The sequence below is a fragment of the Poecilia latipinna genome, unplaced genomic scaffold (assembly GCF_001443285.1).
Source record: "Poecilia latipinna isolate Pla-1442-1.1 unplaced genomic scaffold, P_latipinna-1.0 Scaffold1281, whole genome shotgun sequence".
Taxonomy (NCBI): domain Eukaryota; kingdom Metazoa; phylum Chordata; class Actinopteri; order Cyprinodontiformes; family Poeciliidae; genus Poecilia; species Poecilia latipinna.
Genome location: NW_015113897.1, coordinates 119,240 through 144,539, shown reverse-complemented (window position 1 = coordinate 144,539; position 25,300 = coordinate 119,240). Strand labels below are relative to the sequence as shown.

The 25,300-nt window shown below is 39.2% G+C and overlaps 2 protein-coding genes across 3 annotated transcripts in view; one reads left to right on the top strand and one right to left on the bottom strand.

Moving 5' to 3' along the window:
• Nucleotides 1-1,891: 1,891 nt before the first annotated feature.
• Nucleotides 1,892-9,247, bottom strand: LOC106961255 (golgin subfamily A member 6A). Its single transcript, XM_015054849.1, has 12 exons — nt 9,004-9,247; nt 8,183-8,251; nt 7,008-7,050; nt 6,737-6,885; nt 6,180-6,261; nt 5,235-5,397; nt 4,985-5,100; nt 4,808-4,884; nt 4,616-4,716; nt 3,840-3,928; nt 3,617-3,763; nt 1,892-2,160 (listed from the first exon to the last, which is right to left on the bottom strand). The coding sequence occupies exons 2-12, from the start codon at nt 8,246-8,248 to the stop codon at nt 2,006-2,008; spliced, it is 1,188 nt and encodes a 395-aa protein (XP_014910335.1). The 5' UTR covers nt 8,249-8,251; nt 9,004-9,247; the 3' UTR covers nt 1,892-2,005.
• A 2,771-nt stretch (nt 9,248-12,018) lies between these two features.
• The window catches only part of LOC106961252 (importin-13), a 28,748-nt gene continuing 15,466 nt past the window's right edge, over nt 12,019-25,300 (top strand). For both annotated transcript variants that reach the window (XM_015054844.1, XM_015054845.1), the window contains exons 1-7: nt 12,019-12,109; nt 12,500-12,586; nt 19,059-19,184; nt 19,273-19,629; nt 20,997-21,250; nt 24,803-24,943; nt 25,076-25,217. In XM_015054844.1, the coding sequence (XP_014910330.1) occupies nt 12,026-12,109; nt 12,500-12,586; nt 19,059-19,184; nt 19,273-19,629; nt 20,997-21,250; nt 24,803-24,943; nt 25,076-25,217 (1,191 nt within the window). In that variant the 5' untranslated portion in view covers nt 12,019-12,025. The remainder of the gene's footprint in view (nt 12,110-12,499; nt 12,587-19,058; nt 19,185-19,272; nt 19,630-20,996; nt 21,251-24,802; nt 24,944-25,075; nt 25,218-25,300) is intronic.

The following is a 25,300-nucleotide window of genomic DNA, read 5'->3' as shown; positions in this document are numbered from 1 at the left end:
TATATATATATATACTGCACTGCAGCTTTAATTTCACTTAGGAGAGGGCAGGTCAGGAGGGATGTAGGTTAGAGCTGCTGCTGACTGACTCATCTGTTTGTTAAGTATGGTAAAAGGTACATGTACTACTTCAATATATAAATATCTTGGTAATTTATTTCCTTAATTATTTAAATGCTAGTGAAAAGGAGGCAAACAGTAGTCTGTAGCTAAGTTAACTATGCTAAATGGTTGATAATCTCACACAGTCTATCCACCTCTCGGAGAAAAATTGGGTTGCAAATTGAAACTTACCTTTTTCTCTCTCCGTTTTTTTTTTTTTTTTTGAAAACCTGATTTTATCATTTTTATCGCAGCATAGTAACTACCACAGTCTGTCTTCCACTGACTGCTGCTGAACACAGTCACCGTCAAGTGCGCCAAGCAGGAACGAACCATTTCATGCAGATCCAGGGGGAATTCAGTGTAAATATGGATGCGTGTTTTTTGGTCTGGCAGGGAGGGGAAAGATTTAATTTTTACTGCTAAAAACAATAATTAAAAAAACACAATAACAGTAATTGACAGGGCCTCGTTTTTTTTCTATTTCTGTAAAAAATATCAATATATTTTTTTGGAGGGCCCCCTGTCGGCCTAAGGCCCTTGGAATTGTCCTAACTTTTCCCCCATATACGGCGCCCCTGTCGCTAACCATTATAAAACAAGTGAATGACGAGGTTATTCAAAACGATCTTTAAACAGCTGCCAGCCTGTGTCGGTTCTTACAGCCCTGAATTTGTAGGAACATGTCGGCCAAGTCCCGGCAGAACCTCAAACCGGCATGAATCAGGAATCGTTTGCTGAAATCCCCACAGCTTACACAGACGGTCTGACACAAATTTAAAAATGTTTTAAAGTGAGCTTTCCCGTATGGTACAAATGGAGTTTACAAAATATCTACGGTTTCCAGGTAGGATTGCCTACATTTAACTCCAGCGCAAATTTTGACAGCAAATTTTTAATTAGTCTTTTGACGTAATTGTTTGTTTCAGTCGACTAATAATGAATGTCAATCGACTACAAAAACAAGAATTTAGTGGGCAAAATTATATGTAAACTGCATAGTGCTGAAACGATTAATCAAATTAATTATCGAAATAATAGTCAACTAATTCAGCAATTGGTTACTGATTACCTGGAGCATGCAGACTCAATTAAGACCATTTGCTGAAATTAAGCTAAAATTATACCAAAAAAATATGCATTTTGCTGCTTACGCTGAAAAACCTTAGCAATTTTAGCTTCAAAATTTGTAGAGAAATAAATATCCTAATCAGCAGCCTTCTGCTTTGCCTTTATTAATAAAAAAAGATGAGTGAACAATTTTTTTTTTTAATGCATCTTTTGCTACAAATGATCAAGCGAACACTACAGGAATTGCATTTTAGATAATACAAGTTTTCTTATCTTATTTGAAAAATTAATTTAATTATTTGCTTATTTACAACTTTCAACGCATTTCTAATGTGCAAAAAAAAGGCTTAAGTGGTTAAATGAAAAATTTGCACAATTTATTTATTTTTTGCTTGGTTGTCAGAATAATCAATATAATAATCGTTTACTAAAATAATTATCGTTAGTTGTGGCCCTGAAAATGTAAATACTTTTTCACCAATTCATTTGAATGATCAACACAAAATGAATTTTTTTTTTTTTAGCCATTTATGGCATAATGTTATGTTCTGAATATGCAACGACCAGCTTCCCATGTCCCTCCTGAAGAAAAGCCTTGCCACAACACGATGCTGCCACCGCCATGCTTCACTGAGTGGATTGTGCGTTTGGAGTGGTTTGCATCGTTTCCTTTCTCTTTCTCACGGAGCCAGAAAAAGGAAGTGAGCCTTACGCTTGGTTGTTTGTTTTTGCAAAACTTTATTCAGCCTGCATCTAAACGCTGCTATTTTTACCGCTTCCCAGTAGATTACAAAAATATCTTTTTTTTAATTTCATTTCCCAGCATAGTCCATCAGAGGTCTGTAAGACTCAGGTCAGATTCTAATTCTGGGCAGACATCCTCATCATCAAGGAGTTCATCGTCGCCGTCGTCCTCCACGTCTGATTTCGGAGCAGTGAAGTCGCTCTGTGTGGACTTGGTGCTCCGTGGTTTCTGTCGTCGTGGAGCTGGCAGAGACGAAAAAAAGAAGCTGTTAATTTGTGAATGAAAGTCACTTCTTATCTCTGTTTATGTCATCGGGTTGTAAAGCGTTCAAACATTTCTTTTTTTTTTTTTTTACCTCCCCTTCTAACAACTGTTTACTATTATCCAGCTCTCTGTGTGTGTATGTGTGTGAATGTAAATAATTCTGATTTAACAGTCCCAAATGGCTGTGGGAAACATTTCCAGCACAGATTGTAATCTCTTCCGGGAACATTACAGGAAGTCTCAGGGGTTAGCAGCACACGGCCCACGCAGACGCACGCGGAGAATTAAACGATCCTAGAAAGGACCGCTTGACAGGAAATTATCGCTTACCAGCTTCATCCGCACACGGAGGAACACGGCGGGGCTTTTAACGTATGTGCTGCCGCACATCATTTAATGTGGATTTTTCAGTTCTGGTCAAATATTAAAGGTCTGATATATCTGATTTTCTCAGGCCTTTAAATATTTCAAAGGACAGTTAGCCTGAAGTGAGAAAATGTTTCCTTCCTGAACTTTAAAGTGGCAAGCATGATGCCAAAAATAATTTTATTAACAAAAACGAATACAAAATTGGCAGGCAAAGCCTTTTGTTTCACTTTGCGAGTCAAATCCGACGGCATCAGTCGGAGAGGCCGAGCCAAGTGTACGGGGGAGGCATGACAGTAAACTACAGGTCCCAACTTGCTTTAAAAAAACAAACAAAACAAAAAATCTGGCTCACTGTAACCATTTGGTCAAACTGTTCGGCTGTTTGTGAGAACAGGTTTATGAGCTTGTCTCAGATAATGCTTTGGCACGCTCAACTGTACGTTTCACCAGAGGACACCGGGTGCATTTCCACATTTTCCTCAAGTTGAAACCACAAACCTCAACGTGTTTGACTGGGATTTTATTTGACGCAAACAGTGACAGTAATGTAGAAAAAAAGGATACGTGGTGTGCAAAAGCTACGCCCTGACAAAATTCCAGCGAAATTAATTACTTTCAGTTGTTAACTATTCAGGAAAAAAAGGGTCTTTCTGTGGTTAATTTGATCTCGGTATAAAGCCGGCTCACTCTGTCTTGCCTACTTAGCAACTCAAGTATTGATAATTTAATAAAAACTTTGCACATTTTGCTCAATGTTTTCCGGTTCTGGCATGTGAGTCAATTGTTCTTGCACTTAAATTATAACTTAATCCCTCTTACCCACAACCTGTAAAATATGAATCATAATAGGTATTAGCAGCATCATTTAGTCAAACTAAACTCCCCTTTTTAAGCCAGACTTTGTTTAATACTTTTAATTAAAAAAAGATTAGTAAAACATTTTGCAAAGCGTCAAAAATTCTCCTCCCACTTCACAATTATTAGAATTGCTCATTCCTATAAAATCCCAACAACTGAAGTCAAAAACATGGAAAGCAGTGTGAATGGTTTTCTGTAAATCCCTACCGGACTCTTTGTCCTCCAGCCAGGACAGATCATCAGAGCTGATCTCCGAGAGACTTGGGGTCGGGCTGAAATCCTCCGAATCTGAATCCGTCTCATCAGCTGTGAGTCCTTTGCTGTGGCTCCGAGGGGCCGGGAGCGACGGGTCCCCTAGAAAGCGAACGATAACTGCGGTTTCAGGCCCGCCGGGCTGGGGGACAAAGAACCAAAGAAGAGAGGGACAAACCTGATGTGAGCTGTTGCGGTGGAGACGCTAACGCTTGTCCTTGGTGAAAGAGACTCCTCACTTCCCTCTTCAGTTCTGACACAGCTGCTCTGTAGGAGATACGACGCGATTTGTGACGCAAAATAAAAAGACGAAAAACTTTGCTTTTTTTTCTCCACACCTTTTCTGCATTTTGATGCAGTTTGTGACAGACAAAAGCAATCCTAAGTTTCACCATATCAGCTTCAGACTGCTGCATCCTAAATACACAAAGAAGCGTTACCGCAGATCCTTCCTCCCAGCAGCTGTCAGGCCTTAAAACCATTACTGCTCCCAGCAAAATCAATTTAAGTGTTTACATCCATGCATCCAGGCATTTGCACAATCTGCTCTGGTGTTATAAATTTGTAATAATATTTCCGCTGTGACTGCACGTCTGTTCTTCTGCATTGATATGCTATATTGTAAATAGTCTACATCTTTTATTTTTTTTTTAATGTTCAATACGCATCATGCACATTTTTGAAAAAGTGATCCGACTCAGCCGCACATCCCTTGGACCAAGAACTGCACATTATTTTCTGTTGTAGTCTTGAACAATATTACAATAATAATAATTATTATTGTTAATCCTGTTTCTTACATATTACTTTTAACACTTTAAGGAATTTTTTATCTGAACTTTTCTAACTGTTGCACTTGTTACACCACAATTTCCCCTTTGTGGGACAATAAGCGGCATTTCCATCCTATTCTATTGAATTAGTGTAAAAAAGAAAACACACACTCCCTCGTACCTCATCTGATGCACTTCTTGCTGAGTGAGCGAATAGCGGCAGAGCGTCCTCATCAGATCGCAGCTGTGTGTTCTGCAGCTGCCTGTCAGCTCCACCAGTGTCTGAGCAACAAAACAACCGCTGAGGATCAGAGACGACACAAACAACGAGCCTCAAGCAGACAGAGAGCTGCGTGTGTGTGTGTGTGTTTACCTTGCGGCTGTGTTCACATTGTCTTCTCGTCTCCCTCGCCTCTGTCTGCTGGAGCTGCATGTCCTCCTCCTGTCTCCCTTTCAGACGAGGAAAGCAGAGGAAACATGAGGAGCGCTTTTCCTGTCTGCGACCGGATCAATGAATCAGAGTCGAGCTGCTGTTGTGTCTGCGACTCACTCATTTGTGTTTTCAGCGCGTCCAGCTCTCTCCGCAGGCGTTCCAGCTCTCTCCGCAGGCGTTCCAGCTCTCTCCGCAGGCGTTCCAGCTCATCCCGACCGAGCCTGGAGCCGAAGCTGAAAAAACAGACAGAAATCATGTCACCGCACTGACAGGCAAAAAAAAAAAACAACAACAACAAAAAAAACAAAACTTTCGTTTCGTTGCTCTCGTGTGATCCGTTGAGGCGGCGGCTGCAGGGGTTTCGCACCTCTCCTTCAGGTCGCCTCGCAAGTCGTTTCCCCTCGCAAGGCTGCTGAGCTCACGGCCAACCTCTCTCCTCCACTGCTCCATCCTTCGCTCCACCTCTGAACTCAGGTCTGCCCTTTCTCTGTCCTTCTTCCTGAGCTCCCCACGAAGACTCCGCACCTCCTCTGCAACAGCCAGTGATGGGGTTAAATCAGAACAAAGTCCAAATTTATTTAATAGTGGCAACAGTTGGGCACCACGTGCTAATTAGGCGGTACTGTCATGTCATGGTTATGTGGCTTTTTGTGAATACATACTAAGTATCTTTGCACAGTAAAAGAAGCTGCTGTTGCTGCAAAAATCACAGAAAAAAGAGGCCCACGTTTCTTTTTCTGCCAGCTACACGTGCTGTGTGTGTGTTTAGAGTCTGTTCTCAGTGACAGAACATAAAACACTCATCATCTATAACCCGCTTGTCATTGGGCGAGAGGTGGGGAGCAGGGAGGAGAAACACACACACTTATACCTAAAAAGCAATTTGGAATAACCGATTAGCCCCAGCAGTTACATTTTTGGACTTTAGTCAACTTTAACAAAATTGTGCTTCAGAAATGATGATATAGTTTAACACATTAAGATGTCTCTCTCTGTGGTTCTACCTCTGGTAGAGATGGGAAGTGATCAGTAAAACCTTAACAAATGAAGAAGAATAACTTCCTTTCAAAAGTTTAAACATCCCTTTTCTCAATCATTTTTACATTTGGGGTTTCCAGTTGTGAAAGTTTCCATATAGATACACTCCAGTTACTATTGTAATTCTTATATTGCTTCAGGAGTGACATCTAACAACTTCACGTTTTCAGCTTCTGCTTGATAAGGTGAGTCATTGCATGTCGTATGAACAAGAAGACGATGGCATCTAGTAGGAGATTCGGGGGGAGAAGTTGTAGGTGCAGAAGTGAGATACCTTGCAGAGTATGGATGTGGTACTGCTGAGACTGCTTCTCCCTCTCCAGGTCATTGAGTTTCACTGAGAAGGACTCGATCAGCTGGAAAGCAAGAGCAGGAAAAACAAAGGCCAGGAATTTTGTTTTTAGGAGGAAAAAAACAACAACAAAAAAAAACAAATCTGATGTCAGTTGTGGCAAAAAATAGTTATTACCTTAAGAAAGCAGTTACTTTTCACACAGGTTCAGGTTTCTTCGAACCTGAACCTTGTTACAGCACAAAAACGTCATAGTTTGAAAACAGCTGGTTGTATTTAATCAGGTAATATTGAAATTAGTTGAATGACCTGAAACAGTTAAGTGCGGCAAAACAAACACGAGTAGAAGAAAAGCCACACTTTCAGATTCTTGCTACCAAGAACATTGAAAACCATTCATTCGTTTTGTTTCCAGCTCACAATGCCGAGCGACTTTGTGTTGGTCAATCGGATAACGCCCCCCCGCCCAAAAAAAAAACAAAAAAAAAAACAAACACCTGAGCTTTGTGTTTGTAACAGGACGAAACGGACTCACACACCTGACTCTGTATCTGGAGCTGTGACTGAATGGCAGCGAGGTCAGCCCACTGCACACCCAAACGGAGCGATGAGGGAGGCCTGTAGTTGGGGCGCGCTGCGCAGAAAGAAGCAGGAGGGTCCCAGTGTGAACTTAATCCACTCCCATTCACTGCAAATGCGAAGCAAAGGTAAAACAAAGTCATCTGAAATGATTTAACTACAGTTTGAATAAATGGAAGCTAAGCAAACAGGCGGGAACTTCCCTTTTCAAACTGGAATAAATCAACCTGCCTTCTGCTCCTTTAGGGAATTTCCCAGCAGAGGTCAGTCTTTCCTGTTGACACACAACAACTATTCAGAAATGCAAGGGGGGGGACAACAAAACTCTCACTTGATTTTCATGGACGTCGTCTCGAGGAGCCAAGAGCCATTTTAAAACTAAGTTGGTTTGGAGGATTTGAAGCGGCTCTACTGCCACCTGCTGTTTTTTGCCACTAAAATTGTAAATTAGAAGTCGAGTTAAACTTGTCTATAATGCACATTTCATTCGACAAATGGAGACTCGATGTGCTAGGAAAGAAAAGTAGAATAAAAACAAGCGTTGAAAAAAAGATACCGTAAAAACGTAAATTGAAGGAAATGAAGATAGTTAGATAATAATAAGAAAAATATGCCTAACTAAAATTCTTCACTTTATTTTGAGTTCACTTTAAAGACTAAAAGGCTAGAAATTGACCGGAAGTCTTGTGAAAGAGAATTTCAGAGGAAAGGAGCATAATGACTGGAAAAACAAGAGCAGATCTAGAGTTTATTCTGGGTATAATGAGAAAATGTGTTTTGGAAGACCTCAAAGTCAAAATAAATAAACGGTACGAATCCGTTTTTCTAAGTCAGGTTGTGATAGATGGGATCTGACTTTGGATCTGATTCTAGGGTGATAAAATTCAGACCTTGGATGTGTTTCATAAAATTAAGGTCATGATCAGAAGTGACACCCAGGCTTTTAACATGCTCACAAGTTAAACCCACAAAGGATTCAGATGTTTTTTTCAGATTATCCAGCGCCAAAAGGGTACAAAATGATCAACAGTATCGAAAGCGGCACGAAGATCAAGAAAAATTCAAATAAAAATTCTAACGATGATCAAAACTAATTTTCAAGTTATACTATTGTAACCAGGGCTCTTTTTGTGACGTGGTTGGTTCTAAACCCAGACTTATATGTATCAATCAAGTTGTTTTGGATTAAATATATGTAAGTAGATGATTATAAACATTCTTTTCAAGAAAATGGAAGATTAGGAATTGGTCTGCAATCATCCAGGAGAAGTGTGTGCTCGTCCTCAACAGTGGCGTTACAGTAGCCGGACTGAGAGCAGAAGCAAAACTTCCGCTAGGAGTCAACAAAACCAAAGGAGTACTCTGCACTGATTAAAAAGTAATGGATAGTCCTTGAATGTACTCACCCTCATCTTAGCGACGCTGCCGTCGGCTACAGACAGGATGGAGTTCAACTGACTGTCCCAGTTCATATCCTGAGATTGAAGCAGAAAGTCAAACATCACATGTGATTAGTCAAATTGATTATTGGTCAGTATCCGTAAGGTTTTTCTAGCAAACATAGTAGTGGAGCTACAGTAGTGGAGTAACCTGAGACCCAATTTGTAGCAGCTCTGTGATGCAACAGCTGAGTTAGGCTCTCTGACACTGTAAGGAGGATTATGTTGCAAAAGCTTTTGCAACTTAAAGTTGAAATCCAAGATCCTGGATATTCAAGTTGTCTAATAATGTGATAGACTTTGCAGAAATATTTACTGGGTCATGGTTAAATAAAGTTTTAAAACACAATTTCAGTGTTACTTTTATTCCTTGGAATTAAACTCTTACTCCAACAACCAGAAAAGGCTTTACAAGCAGAAATTAACAAACAAATCTCAAATAAATTAGTTGTAATAAATTAGCTCTGTAGAAACAGGCGTTTATTTTGAATGTGACTGTAGCGTATGCATAACAAACGTCACGGTGTGTAATTATTGATCAATTAGATACATTTTTACTACATTTTACTGCCTTATAAAGACAATAAGTTGGAGGCTCATTTATTTCACAGCGGTTGGAAAAGTAACGGCAGCTCGCTCTCCGCTTTCAATGGGGTCTGAAATCTGCTACAACATTGTAACACACGTATCTTAACATAACACATTTAATAGGAATACATAAAAACAGGTAAGACGGAATACGATGACATATTATAGCCTCTATCTTTTATTTATTTTTCTATTTTTACCTCAACTGGGGATCCAACTCTTAGCTATGGGGTTCGGTACTCCGCTCCCCGCTGTAATTATTCGCTACGTGAGCAACATGAAGATAAAAGTCAAAGTAGTGGTATGGCAGAGCAGTTAGTCTACAGAACAGACACAAAGCAGTATTGAGACACTTAATCCTTCCTCTCTTTCGGCAAGTCACCACTCAGAATAAATGAACTCCCAGCTTCACTCTTCTTCGTTTTTCTTACTACAGTGTAATTTCGAGCTGTATACCGCCCCCTACTGTACCGGAGTATGAAAGACAGACACATAAAATACCAATACCTGTAAAATGTAGTCCAGTTCTGACTAGAAAAGTTGCTTCCTTTATGTGTTTTCTGTGTTCCGTTTAAATGTGTGCCATGGGTACTTACTAAACACACACCCATATATATTTTTCCCACTTTCTGCTGATCCATTCGTTTTTCAGATTAATATTGTGGAGAATGCAAAATTGTATTTTCAATTGAATCAAAATGGCGATTGCCTATCCTAGAATTAAAATGATATATTATCTATTATCCTGCAAGATCAATTCATTATATTCTGCATACACATAAAACCACTGCTAAAAAAATGAATAAACAAAATAAGAAGTTTCTCTTTCACATTGCTGAAAAGAATCTTGATGATCCCCCAAACTTGAGTAAAACAAACAAAAAGACAAACTTTCGGGGAGGTGATGTAAAAACTTACAGAGCATGTCAACAGTTAAACATAGAGCTGGTAGTGTTATGATCTGGAACTGGTTTGCTCCTTCAGGTAAATTTGACAGTTTTCTTCATTTTATTGATCCATGAATTCTCCTGTCTATCCTGGTGGAGAAGGTCCAACCATCAGTTTCTAACTTTAAGCTCAAACACACTTGGATTGTGCAGCATAATGACTAGAAAGATAGCAGCAAATGAGCCATTTAATGGCTAAAATAAATAAACAAATAAAAAGAAGAACAACAAAAAACAACCACACAAAGATTTTGGAGTTTGCTAGTCAAAACCCAGACTTAAATCTGATTGAGATGCTATAGCTTAACTTTAAACAGGTGCTCCATGCTCTGAATCATCCACTGTGGCCAAATTAAAACAATTTTCCAAAGAGCAGGCCAAAACTCCTCCACAGTGATGCACTCATCCCAGCTTTCTCTGCTGTTCATTTTATCTTCCTCTGATATTGAAATGTTTTGTATCCAAAGGATTTCACAGCTCATTAACTGTATGTGAGTCCTCACATACAGTTAATGAAACAGGTCTGTTCCACCATTCTTTATTTACATTTGTTTTCTTAGGTTATAATAAGTTTATTTTTCACCCTTCATTATGGTTTACCGACCTCAAACATACTACTACAGTGATGTCATGCATTGTTTCACCCACATGAGGGCGCCCTTGCCTTGTCCAGACTGTTCGGACAATCTGCTTGTATTAGACATATCTGCATGCCACCAGACTGAAAGACATCAAAAAGGAGGATGGACTGAACTTGTAAAACATTCCTCTAGTCATACCGACCATATAACGTTTTTACGCTGGAGTCGCATTCACTCAACCACAAGCAGAACTTCTCGCACCTTAATTTACCAATACTTAGGCGGGTTGGGGCCTTGCTCATGGGCAGATCCACATGTTTCAAAAGAGGAAGCTGAAATAGAACGTACAACTTTCCTTTTACAAGATGGTGAGAGAAGGAATGGATATAAAATGTTTTTAAACAAGAGACCACCCACAGAGGGTGAGAGGGGAATTTATTTTATATATATATATATATATATATATATATATATATATATATATATATATATATATATATATATATATATATATATATATATATATATATTATTATTATTTTTTACAACTATTAGAGTCAGTACCTTTTCTTGGTCAAATAAACCTTCTTACTTACATTTATGCTGTAATATAATAACAACTGACAGTAACAACTAAAAATCACAATAAAAAGCAAGGTGCTTCAATTTAGTACTATAACAGGCTCCTTAGAAGGAGCTGTCACAGTTGTGCTGTAGAAAATGGGTCCTTATAAACAATTGAATATTTACATCAAATATACCAGTAACAGAATTGTTAAAAAATATGCAGGAACATGCATGCTTTACAGTGTTATTTACAAAAATGTAAAAGGTGTATGGGGATATTCAATAGTAACGAAAACATACACAATCTAAATAATATGTATTTGTAATGGATATTAGGCAATAAACATTAAACGTATGCACGAGTTATGTGCTTAATGGAGCTCACAAATTGGTTCACTAATCATGAGCTTCAAAAACTAGGAGCAGTAATGTTTGTGTTTTATGAAGTGCACAGTGTAGTTGAGCCCTTCAGTGGACATGCATTGGCTATTGAGCAAAGCTTAATGAACCTCCAGAAAGAGGCTCATTCTTCAAAATAACTGTCATTTGTTCGTAACTTATCAGAAAAGACAAAAAAATCTCATTGATGTTAGTCTCGGTGTTTGCTTTGATTCTTGATTTAGGAATGTTCAATGATCTGCACGTAGATATAAATAATGTTGCATACATAAAGAGAGGTATATGTTTAAGGACAAACCAGATAACTGTAGAAATAATTAAGAAAACACTTTAAAAGAATAAATGTTTGTGCTTAACAGGAGAGTTACTCATTCCCTCTTGGACTAGACATGCAAAAAATACAGTAGATCAAATCATGTCTTTGCAGCTGATGAACTTATTTCCCCCCCACATTGTCCCAAAGAAATTGGCAGTGACACATTATATAAATTGTTAGAGGATGTAATGGCAATGTCTAACCTTGTATGGTTTAGCACCTATTTATTCTTTTTCACTGGAAAATCATAGCTGTTTCCAACTGTTTAACCTACTGGTCAATTAGAGAATAATCATAACTCATATTACAGATGTGCGTCATTACATTTCACACACAAACATACATCTATTTTTATCAGTAGGTATCCGAATCTTCACTATGCTTCGAATGCAGAATTTCCCACAGTTCTTGAATGCAGCAAAAAAAGCTCCTCGTGACGGAGAAGCGGTTGGGAGGGAGCTGCCAGCATCGTCTCATACCGTCGGTGGACAGAAAGGTGTGGAAATGACGGTCCTCTGAGCTTCCCTCAGATAACATACTGCCACTGCGTAGTTTTGACGATGTTGTCACAATAAGACTGTTTACATAATCGGGCCGTTGCGTGTGTGCGCCCGTGTCCGGTTACATTGCTATATTAGTTAGCTTTGCGTTAGCATAGCCGCTTGCTTAGTGTGGTTTTTCTGCTGTGGCAGGGCTAGCGACAGCAGGCTAAACGTTAGCTTTCCGGTCGGCGTTTCCATGTCATCTTTAAAGCCCAGATACGAATTAAAGCAACGAAAATTAAACAGTCAGACGGGCTCCTGTGGAGAGTACAGTAGTGAAATGTGAGTATCTGTAGCGGGAATTCAATAAGTGAACGCTTCTCTCCCCTTTGCCCGTTTGACAGCTCCGTGTCCGCGGAGATATGGAGACGCCGGGGAGAATAGCAACCACACCGGACGCTCTGGACTTCACGGTGGAAAACGTAGAGAAGGTGAGTCTTCACATGTCAACAGCTTGTCTAACAATTATTATGCTGGTAGTTTAAAAAACTACTGTTTTGAGGTGTCTCACCTTTAAAATGGAACTTTATTTCTAATGTAACCACATAATAATAGATCATTTTTAAAAATGTATTTAGCAATTTAATTTGTAATGTACGGATTATATGGAATTAAAGTGATCAGCTCATGTCCTTGCAATACACAGTGGTTCTCTGGGTCTTGTGTTTTTCTTGTGAGTCACTAGGTATAGTGGTGTGTGTGTGTGTGTGTGTTTGCACGGCCCTGTTAAGTGCCAGGTTGCTGTGATGAATTACCCTTCTGGGCGGCCAATGTCTTGGACATACCAAGGAATGATGGGAGGGAGAGAGGGAGGGAGAGAGATGCTCAGTGGAGGAGTAGGATTGATGGAGGAAGATAAAGGTGAGGAAGGTGCCAGCAGAGGAACAGGAGGGGGCTTGAGGAAATTGGTGATGCGACAGAACTGATTAAAGGCAGATCAGAGGGAGCGATGCACATTCCTGCAGGGGAAATGATTTAGCATCTGGTTTCAGGTGTGATATCTGCATGGGATTTTGTGTTTTATTCTGATTTATTTCTTTTGAAAATGAGAGCACAGAGCATGTATGGTAACCTTGAGTAAAACGGCCATGGAGTTTAGCAAAAAATCCAAACAAACAGAAATGCCTAAAATTATATTATAATTTTATTTTTTTATTATTTTTTTTCCCTCTAAAACTAAAGCGATGTAGCAAAATTATTGCAATGATAATAATATTTTATGGAATGTTTTATGTATTTCCAGGCTCTGTAATTATTACAAGTAAGAAAATATTGCATTTTTGTCTTTTCTGACAGTTTAGTCTGTCTTCACCTTTACCTTGCCAACTGTGAGTATGAGACAGCTTCACCTTCGTAAGAGTCATGGGACTGCTATTGCTATGTTTAGTTTTCACATCATGACTCCATGTTTTTCACATACAAAAACATTTACAAAGTGCTAATACAAAGTCTTTGTATTAGCAAGAGAAAAGTGTACTAGCTTTCTCTGTTCTGGGTGACAAGCAGTGCGCTGTGTGCTCCATGTGGCCGGAGAAAATGAGTTCACTGACATCCGTTTGAAAAGACTTTAAACCATATGACAAAAATGTTTTGATATTGCAACTTTTCAAACCCTTGGTATATATTGACAATCACAAATGTCGCATTTGTCTCTATTTGAATGCACTCTATTCAAATAAAATAGAGACTTGTCAAAAGCATTGAATTAACATAACAGGCAGTGTCAGCAACAGGATTGCATTTTTACATATAGTATTCAGGGTTTCCCCCAGTGTATCATAAACCTGGCGGGCCACCAGGCTTTACTTATGCCCCCACCAGGCTAAACATTGCTTATTTATGCAATTTTTTTTTTTTTTTTTTTTTTTTTTTTTATGTTTGCATTTTTTTTAAGACTTTATAGTTGGTGTTCAAGATATTAATGTTCAAATCTTCTAGCAACACATAATTATCAAGTGATATTTTCAAATTTCCTGTCAACTTTAAACATTTTTTTTAACTCAAAAACAATCTCAGCACCATGAATGAAAGAGTATAGCTTGGTTATAACAAACATTTGTATCGGCTTCACAAATAAGAAAATACAACATAAATGGCTGCAACCAAGCAGGGAGTACTGAACTGTGTGCCTCATCTGCTTTGCATCTTAAAATCTGTCATTTCCTGGATTTTGATAAACCTCAGTGGGGGAATCAGAATAAGACAACCCAATGTGCATTTTTCCACCTGAATTAGGACCGCTTTTTGAGTCCTTCTAGAATTTAATTACAAAATTCATTAGATTTATTTTTATGCATAAGGAAACCTGCAACACACTTTTTTTTTAGATGTTATTGCTCTTAAGAACAATTGGAATAGCCTCTCTACATCACTAATCGAATGACGTTAAAACAAAATTGCAAAAAACAAACAAACAAAGGGACTCTTTTGAGGATTTTTCTTTTTACACTGGTTCATTGTTGTTGTTTCCTTTTTAATACTTAGAGTAAAATATATTTTTAAAACTGAATAGTTTCGGTGTCCACTGTTACAGTGTTGTCTGCATGGTGCCGGAGATGATGGTCCCTGGCCCAGAGTTTGCCTGCGTCCAACAGAAAACTCTTTGTTTGGTTTTTTTGTCCTTTAAAACAAAGTCACACATTGTTGGCATCTCTGTGCATAAAGAACTGGGTTGTGTGCTGGCTTACATTTGTCACTGTACTAAAATGTGTTGCAGAGGAAATGTAGAGGTCATCCTGGGCCGTAATGCGCTATTGAGATTTTATAATTCGGTCCTGAGGGAGTTTCTGTACAGTTCAGCATAATGCTCGGTCTGACCTGTCCGTCATCTTGCTCAGGGGTGATTGGTCATTGAGTCACTGTGTGTCGCATTGCAATTGTCTCCAATCCGTCACAGCAAGCTTTAAAAATGAGCCACTATTAGTATCAGCGTCCATTCAGGACTGATCGGACTTTCTACTTTTTACTCCTCTGCTGTTCAGAGTCAGTAGTGGAGCGTTTAACCTCCGTCTTGGAACTAAATTTGATGTTGGCAGCTTTTTGAAAGTCTCATAGTCAAAGCGAGGGACACACAGGCTGCTCTTGTAATACTAGCCACACTAACCTTGCTAATCGTTAATATAAGATGCTAAGTACAGCTTTAAATGTGGCCTCCGTAGGCATTTAGTCTCTGTGATACATAGCAGCTCTTTGCCTTTGCTCCTAATATAAATAAATAATGAGCACTTATGGCGGGAAGTCTGGAAAAAAACGTGAATACGGCTTTAATATCTTATAAGATGGTTCTTAAAGAGAAATTAAAGTCAACTGAAATGTTTTTCAGAAGGCCAGAGCTTTGCAAATATCAGTATATCTAGATTGAACACCTGACTTGGGCTGCTTCATACAGCTATGTAGTGCAAGTTGTTTATTCCTTTGTTTTATGTCAGACCTGGGAATAATTTTTAGGTGGTAGTGATTATTCTCTCCATCTGTCCATTCAGCCGAGCTTTAGAAATAAGGTTGATATGATACATTTGTTTTGCTCTTGGGCTCAGATCTCATCACTATTGGCAACACCATGCTACTCTTAATTTTTTCTGTGTCCGTGTGCTGTCAACAAACACCCACGCACATCCTAAGACAAATAATTCCTTCTTTTATTAATGAAGAAATGCTTACAGGCCTTCGATTCACACAGATAAACCACAAAGTCGCCTTTTCGTCACAGTGATGGCCTGAAGAGGGAAACTCCTAAAGGCTGGATGAGTGGAAAACTCTCTGATGACCTGTTATTGTGTCAAGAAACCTCTTCTGAATATTTGAAATCAATAGCTTTATTGATTTTATATTGTAAAAAAAAAACTATCTTCTTTTCCTTTTTTAGAGTCATTTGGTGTCTGTGTAAATTTGTATTGGAATAATTAGTTGACACAAAAATAGTTCATTATGTCCCTTCGGCATACATCGTTATTCTCCATCGTTTACGGTGTTTTTTGAAAATGCGCCGCTATTATGCTACCAATTTCAGTCATGTTCTTACAGGTATTATATTGTTATATGTAGTAAAAGAGACATTTTCCAGGAAATCATCTACTAAACAGGACCATAAAATTTTAATCATGACCCATCAGAACTTTATAATCCAATCAAAAAAATCTTCTGTGTCCCGTACCTACTTAGTAGCAGGTTGCTTCAGCAACTATGTTAATTGGAAACTCAATTAAGGACGCTATTAAAATTTTCCAGATGGTTTTGAATGTGTTTTACTTAAAAATGTGATGCTCTTTGACGTGTAAATATCATTAGGTGGCCTTCTTTGAGGCATTTTTGCTTGTCTTCTTGATCAACGATCAATCAGAACAAAAAGGCTTCTTAAGGACCTTTATAGTTACAATACATTATATAACCATTTAATAATCTAACACATACCAATGTACCTGAGATTTTATTAAAAATCTTTGTGATGTTTAACTGTAAGCGATATTTTAGATGCTATATTTTTAATTTATCTGGAAATGTTTTCCTCATTATTTAAAAAAAAAAAAAATCAGAATCATCTAAACTCAGTAGTGTCAGGTCAGAGCTTTACACTGGTGGAAAGAACAGGATAATAAGTCACATTAATGTTTGATATGTCTGGCGGTGGTTTTTATTTTTTGTAAGATTAAAGGAGTGAACTAACCAACCTGTGTTGTGTCTTTGGTTCTCGATAATGACCCTCAGAAGGGCGCGCTGAGCTGTTTGAGATTAGATTCGGAGGGGTCTGCGGTCACAGAGTGGACTGCAGTAATGACTTGCTGCGTCTTTTAACTCTGAAATAATCACATCCTCATTTAGAGAAAGGCCAGAGTGGAGATGGATGCCTGTTCAAAGGGCGCTGTGATGACCATCCATTGAAAGACACAGCAGAAGCTACCACAAATTTTATTTTTAGCTCAATTGTACCATTTTGTTTACATTAATCCCTATTATCTCCTGGGAAAGTACATCAAAGCCAAGTTTATATATGGATGAGGTTTTATTCTTTAAAGGGCACAAAATGGAGGTAGTTTTTTTTTTTTTTCCTTTCGGAGCACAGAGACCCTGTCAGCCATGAATAAGTTAAAGCTGCAGGCATATTATAAATGCTGCACCTGCTCTCTACTATATATGGGTACCTACAGTGTGTCTCTGTTTCCATCCTTACAGATACAAGTGATACTAGGCTCTCTGCAGAAATTCGGCTTATTAACACCCAGTTTGACTTGCTCATAGTCTTGTACAGTAAGGGGAGACAGATAATTGTATAGGCTGATGGCAGACTGAGCGATTGCTACCTGATACTCTGCTTCCAGTCGGCATTGACGTTGGTTTGATGTTCCTCTTTGCAGCTCCAAAATGTTTTTGTCTGACTATTCTTGCTTGACAAAGAATAATTTTTAGTTTTTTATTGTGTGTTTTTTTTTCTTTTTCTTTTTTGCAAGATGTTTGATATTGAATGCCAGAGGGCTGGGATGAAATTGAATGCAGTGTTGGCTTTAGGGTGGCAGCTGGATGGATGAAATGGAGATCGAAAGACTGTTGGTGGAGGATTTGATGTGACAAGGCTGCAGGGGTAAAAAATTCAAGATCAGCTCACAGCATGGATTTTCCCCCCCCATGTTCTCTGTAAGGCACTTTACTCTGGCTGCCAGAGGTTTTAGTTCACTGGCCGTGTGTATTTGTGTAAGTGTGTTTGACAAAATGTGAGAGAGAAGCCGACATTTTTCAAAATCATTATTCCATCGTTGCCAGAATTAGAAATCTTCTGTCTAATTAATGCCGATTAATCATCTTCTTTACATCCGTCTCGCACTTGCTTCTCTTTCATACATTTTTCTTCGCCTCTCCCCTTCCTTTGTCTTCGTTGCACTCAAGTGCTCAAATAACTCGAAGCTGTGCTTTAAAGAGGGCTGTTTTCAGTTCGTTGCATTCTACTCCGCTCAGGTTTTTGGGGTAATGTGTCTGCTGTGTGTTTGTGCGAGCTCTACTCCAAAGTAATCTCTCTCTCCGACAGTCAGGAGTAAGGCGGACTGTTTTTTTTCCTCTTCTTTTTCTTTTGTTTTGTCTTTGTTACCTGGCTTATTTTCCCAGACACCCAACGTTTTCACCGTGTTAAGTGTAGGCATGGTACCGTATCCGATTCTCATTGGTTGATCACCTTGAGGAATAATATTACGGTTTTATTGGTTATGAACACAGACATTTTAAACATGATCTAATTTCCTCTATTTTAATTAGAAAACTGACAATTACTTCTGCAACTACTAAAATAATTGTCACAATTTTGTGTTAATCACTTATTTGATATTTTAATACACAGACTTTAGCAAAAAACATAGAATAAAACACATGCAAATATTTTTGAGGAACTTAATGTGCAGAATAGTATCTCTCTTTCTGTTCTGCTCCTCAGAATCAAACGAGTTTAATGAGCTGATACGAGCTGGTTAATTAGTCAGGCTATCTGCAGAGGTAGCTACCCTGCAGTGACTGTTTTTTTTTGTTTTTTTTTTTAAACATTTGTGTAGCCCTACTATTAAGCAGTCATTCTGATTTTTATGTTGATTTTTCTTAAAATAAAAGCAGTTAGATTCCTTTCTACAAGTTATTTTACTTGTCATTATTCACTGAAACTAGTTATTAAAGTTTGAGCATCTTATAAATGTCCATCCATACTTCAAGCTGTAGGACCTGCATAATTTCAGCAGTTTTGAATCTGTTGCTCAGTAAATTCTTGGTATGTCATTAACTGGCCTCTGTTGTGTGTTTTCAGACATTTATTACAATAACTTAAGGATGATTCAACTCCTTTATGGTTTTTTTAAAGCATTGATGGTATGGATTCATCTAATTGCTGTGTTATTTTCTTTTTTTTTAAATTTATTTATTTTTTATTTCTAGGCTCTCCATCAGTTATATTATGATCCAAATATAGAAAACAAGAATCTGGCCCAGAAATGGCTGATGCAAGCTCAAGTTTCACCTCAGGCCTGGCAGTTCTGCTGGGCCCTACTAAGCCCAGATAAGGTACATGATCCTCAAAAACTCAATAATAACAATCTTACATAAAAGGAGTTGAAAGCTTTTGTTAACTTCTACATGTTTTCTCTCACAGGTGCCTGAGATTCAGTACTTTGGGGCCAGCGCGCTTCACACCAAAATCTCCAGGTACTGGTCGGACATCCCCACAGACCAGTACGAGTCCCTGAAGAGCCAGTTGTTCTCCCAGATAGCCTGCTTCTCCTCCGGCTCCAAGATGGTTCTCACCCGGCTGTGCGTGGCGCTGGCCTCCTTGGCGCTCAACACGATGCCCGAGGCCTGGCCCGGCGCCGTGGCGGAAATGGTCCGGGTGTTTCAGGAGGAGGGGGGCGGGGTGGACGGCCGGGCACGCTGCCTGGCTTTACTGGAGCTGCTCACTGTGCTGCCCGAGGAGTTCCAGACCAGCCGCCTGCCGCAGTACCGAAAGGGACAGGTAAGGTCTGCCTGGGCCGGGCCAGCTCCCGCCGTTTGCTGTTGATGGTTTGCTGAATTATTGCTGCTTTCCAGACCTCTGTGTTCGCAAAAACCAAAGCTAAATAAACTCTGTATTTACTGTTATGAACACAGATTTTAGATTTTATTTTAGGTGGAAAAGTAACATATTTGACTAAAAAAAAAAAGGCAGCACAGCCATATATATCACTATTTATTGTACACACACATGTATATTAGAACTAATGATTAATCAGATTTTCCTTTATGACTCAACTGTTGTAGTAATTGTCAACTAATTTAGTAATTGAATAATCATTAACCAGAGTATACAGACTCTTAAAAATTGCCATTCATTGAAAGAAAAGCATATTCGGAGCATTAAGCCAAAACTGTACAAAAAATATATACATTTTGCATTGAATATGAAAGCACCTTTGTCTGTAAATATGTTTACATAAAACTCCTGTAGCATAGTTTTAGCTTCATCCAGATCAAATCCACTATAGGGTTAGGAAAGAAAATGTTTGTCTAATTTAAAAAAAAGGAATTTAATCATTTGTTTATTTTCATATTTTAAGGCATTTCTGACGTTGTATAAAATAACCTTAAGTGGTTTAATGAAAAATATGTAAATGTGCTTTTTTTTTAATATTCAATTAATCGTCAGAATATCCTATACAATAATCGATTTTTAAAGTAATCATTTGTTGTTGAGGTAACGTATATATTGCAGGTTACTGTACTTAATGCAGTCCACAAAATAATGTCTGAAAAAAACAAGTTCATCTCAATAATGTTTAATTTAAAACATCAAACTTGTATCACAAAGTGATATATTTCAAGCTTTTATTTTTGTTCATTTTGATGATTTCTGCCCAGTGGCAATGAAAACCTAAAATACAGCATCTCAGAAAAGCAGAATATTGCCAAGGACCAAAAAACCAGTTTTAAAACAGAAATATCAGGTTATGGCCTAAAAGCAATCATGAGGAAGACTCTTGATTTGACATCTCAGCAGCATGTTAAAGAAGCATGTGAGCTTGCCTGGTAAGGGAAGGTTCAGTGGAAGGAAAAAGTGCAGCCAAAATAGGTGCACCAGCAACAGGATTACAACCAAGTATTGAGAGCTTACACTGTGCAGTACATGGACATGGCTTTCTGTTTGCTGATATTTCAATATGAAAATCTTTTTTATTCATCTTATGTACCGGTAATCCGATCTTCTCAGAAACTAAATTGTGCTAGACTCATCAAACTTAGCAGACATGAACACTTGAAACGTATCATAATTTGAAAAATCTGGAACATCTCCAAAACATGAGCGACATGAAGTGATGCTCGGTCTGTCCTTTGCTGCACGTCCAGGTCCGGGGAGCCCTGGGCCGGGAGTGGGGGTCAGTCTGCCCCTTACTGCAACAACTGCTGCGGCGGGCCGATAGCCCCGGGGCGGTTAAAGCCCGCGTGCTGCGCTGCCTGTCGTCTTGGGTGCTGCTGGACGTGCCCCTCAACGAGAGCGAAGGACTTGTGCACGACTGCTTCAGCGCCCTGTCCGACCCGGAGCTCTTTGACACGGCAGTAGAGGCTATAGTCAACGCCATTTCTCAACCCGACTCCCAAAGGTTTGCTTGTCGTTTCACTGCCTATTTTTGCTGAATATTGTGGTCGTGAGAAGAGAAATTACACTTGAGTTAATGCTGGAGTAGAATGAAGACACAATATGTGGAGGACAAAAATATAAATAAAAAAAAAAATCTAAATTGTCCGTGTCAGTGCTGGAAGGCACCAGGGAGCGATGCATGGATGAAAGGAAGAAAGGGACTGGTACAGGGCAAGCTCACAGCCGAGAGGAGGAAAGCAGCATTTCTCGGTTGGATGGTGTTACTATGGTTACAGATCTGGGGGAGAGATGTCATCATGCCCTGGTTGATTCAGACATGGCAGGCACCCATTACCCCTCCCCTAGAGACAGAGCGGGAGGGGGGGACTGAGCTAAGAGAAAAGGAGAGGAAGCTGTGTGAAGGCGGAAGACTGGGGGAAGGTGTGAAGCTGCCCAGGAATATACGGTTTTATTTTCTGCGCCTCAGACCGGGGTGCTGCTTCTGGCCGATGCTGCTGCTGGCAGGTCACTTTGAACACAATGGCATCTTGTCAAACAGATGGTTCGGCACATTGATGATGCCTTTTAAGTTGCGGCCAGAATGCAGAATGACTGTCGTTGCTCTTTCGACATGGTGAAAGTTGTCAACTCTTCTTGCACAGCAGTACAGTATGGAGCATCCATGATTAATGGTAACAGATTAATGTATTGAATGAGTTACAGGACTTTTTTTCCCCCATGTCATCTTTACAGAGGAAGTAAAAGCTCATCGTTTTCCATCCTCCATACTCCTGGCATTGTGTTTTATTTTTTCTCCCCGTTTGGCCGCTTCTCTCTACTCTTTCCCTCTCATCTCTCACCATCAGCGCTAAGCCCTCCTTCCTGTCTCTTGTTCTCTTTCTCTGTTTAAACACATTACAGTCAACTCATTTGGGGGAACGCTATTGGTCCAGCTGCATCCTGTTGCCAGGCAACCCATTTCCCCTGTCTCAGAGCGTTGCGGTAATTGCAGAGGGGAACAGAGGGACAAAGGGAAAGGGGGTGGGAGGGAGAAGGAGACATTAAAGGAGGAGTCTGTGTAAAACAGCTGGACGGAAGCAAGAAAAGGAGATGATGAGTTAGCGGAGATGCATCTGCAGCAGACGGTCTCAGAGGAAGCTCTTGAATGTCATCAGTTTCTTTTTTTTTTTTTTTTGAGCTGGAATGGATAAATGCAAAAAGATCCATTCTGGGCTTTTCATTGTGCCCCAATACACACTAAGCTCTCCTTCTCCTGCACTGAGAGTGCATGACCTCCATCTGAAAGGCACCTTATTAAAAATAAATGATCTTTTGAGTGTGTAAATGCACACGCACAATCACTCAGTCAGTGAAGATAAGAGCTATTCCTGGCAACGCTCCTAAAGTTGGTCAAACAGAGTATAGTCCAGTCGTTACACAAGTTTGACTTAATTTATTTCTTTTTATCTTGACCACATTTCAGCAGAGGCTCATTCATCCTGCACTGCTGATTTGAGAATTTGCTGTATATGACACGGCCATATGAAAGACTTCTCAGCTCATAAAAGGTCTGGAGGGAAATTAGTGAACTTAACGTGTGAGGAACATTTTCAAATAATTAAAATTTCTTTTTCCGTTTTATCACATTTTTTTCCCTCTATAGTTACTCTTTCATAAACAGCTGAGCCTTTGCTCAATGACAATTTTCTGTTTTATAGTAGATCTACATGGTTTGTGTTAGGGCTGAATTGAATAATCAAATAAACTGCGATTACTTTTCATTTATAGAAATAATTATCAACTAATTTATTTAATGGAATAACTGTTTGCTGGAGTATACATGCTAAAAAGGCCATTTGCTGAGAGAACAACCTCAGAGCAATAGCTCAGCCAGAACTACGTTAGGAATTATGCTCATTTTCCATTAAAGATGGAAAAACTTATTTCTCTGTAAATATGCTCTAGCTGCAGATGAATCCTTTTCTACAAATTAAGCATTCATTAAAGGAATGCTTAGCTGTCGTTGCATTTTAGGCAATAAAATGTTTATTTTCTTTTTTAAAAATGAATTGAATTATTTATTTGCATTTTTATGTATTTTTAATATTGTATAAAATGAGCTTAAGCGGATAAATGAAAACTATTTATTTATTGTTTATTATTATTTTTTAATCTAGTTACCGTAATAATCACAATAATCAGTAAAATACTTGATTTACTAAAATATTCTAATGATATGCTAATATACCTAAACGTCAGTTTGTGTTTTGAATGGCTATTACACAAGCTAAAGGTTCAGTACAATGCATTATAGCTTCCAGTTTAAATATGGATAAACAAAACAGATTATGAAGGAAAGTTTATTCTTCCTGACTTTATTTCTGTCTTTTTGTGTGAATAATTCCATCCATTCATTTGTCCATCCAGGTGCATAACATCCATTCATATATGCACGCATGGATCCATGTGCTGTATTGGTCCATTGGTCCTTCAGGTTATCGGTCCTTGTTCATGCGTATCCATTGATTTGTTTGTCTGTTTGTCCATCCATTGCTCCGTCCTTCCATCTGTCCATCCTTTTGTTTATGCATTCATCAATATGCTTGCCAATTCTCTATCCATCTGTCCGTATGGTGACCTTTAAAATTTCCGTGTTCAGACCACGACTTCTGAGGAAATATTAAAGATTGACAAAAAAACAACCACCAAGTATTTCGGAATTTTGGCTCTAGGGAATTCAACAATGGAAAATATGTGGGAAACGATTTTGAGAAATATTTGACTCTGCCTCAAGAAAATAGTCGCTGCAGCTCTCAGTGTGAGCGTTCTTTTGCTTTTCGACATTGTTAGTCATTTTAAATGCTTCCAAAGCCCCAACAACCTTTATGCGGCATTGATGAATATTCATCAGCCTGGACCAACAGCCTTATTGCCGTTCTTCTGAAAGTTGAACCACGTACCACAAACCCCCTGGGGGAGGCGTGTGTAGCTTACAACTCGCACACAACCCTCTGTGTGACATTCAGGGAACACATACTCTGTCCTTCATCTCCAAATGTCTTTCCCACCCTTGCTGTCAGAGATGATGACAGGAGGAATGATGTTTAAAGATGTCATGTGCAGATGAGGACCTGGGTGTGTGTAACTGTCTGTGTGTGTGTGTGATTTCTCCAGAGTGAGGGGAATTATAAACGGCTGAGACAGCAGCTAGTAGACGTGATTATTACTGACAGCGGTGTAGCTCCAAGAAGGAGCTTTGAATAGATTTTCTGGTTCCCTGGTAGATATGTGGGATCTTTTTGGTGGGTGTGCTGGGTCAGAGATCAGAGGTTGGACCGACTTGGACTGAAATATGATTTGAAAGAAATGTTTGTCTTGGGGGAACAAAATGTAAATCCATCAAGCTGGCCATGAAGAGAGTGAGTCAGTTTTCGACTCGCCAGTAAATATTTTCCTCCACTGTTTGCTTGCTGTGTTTTTCCTGCTGTATATTAAATTATTCTAAAGTAGTAGGATTTAATGCATTCAGGTCTTGACACAGAAAATATTCAGAGCTCTTGTTCGTGGTTCGTAGATATGTGAACACATTACTGAAGCTGGTTCCTCGAGTGTTGGCCCTCCAAGATCAGCTGAGGGAGGCTGTGCAGAACGGAGACATGGAGACCTGCCACGGCATCTGCCGGATCGCTGTGACTCTGGGAGAGAACCACTCTAGGTGTGTCTGTGTTTCAGCAGATGTTATCTTATCGATATAAAAAAAATCATTATCTGATGCTGTGATTGTGTTTCACTATGTCTAACTCCCATTTGCTTCCTTTGTGCCGTCGCCTCACCTTGGTGCCTGCAGGACTCTGTTGGAGCAGGTGGATCACTGGCAGAGCTTCCTGGCTTTAGTCAACATGATCATGTTTTGTACAGGCATCCCCGGCCACTATCCAGTCAACGAGACCACTAGCTCCCTTACACTTACCTTCTGGTACACACTACAGGTAAGAACAGCTTTGAATGATGATATTTGAACATTTACCTACTTCTACTTTGGTCCTTCTTTGGAAATTATTTTTTCGTTTGT

Coding starts and splice junctions, on each gene's coding strand:
- LOC106961255 (XM_015054849.1), bottom strand. CDS start 8,248: ATGAACTGGGACAGTCAGTTGAACTCCATCCTGTCTGTAGCCGACGGC. Junction 4,885..4,984: donor CGCGCTGAAAACACAAATGA/GTGAGTCGCAGA, acceptor CTCGTCTGAAAG/GGAGACAGGAGGAGGACATG. Junction 3,764..3,839: donor ACCGCAACAGCTCACATCAG/GTTTGTCCCTCT, acceptor TTCGCTTTCTAG/GGGACCCGTCGCTCCCGGCC.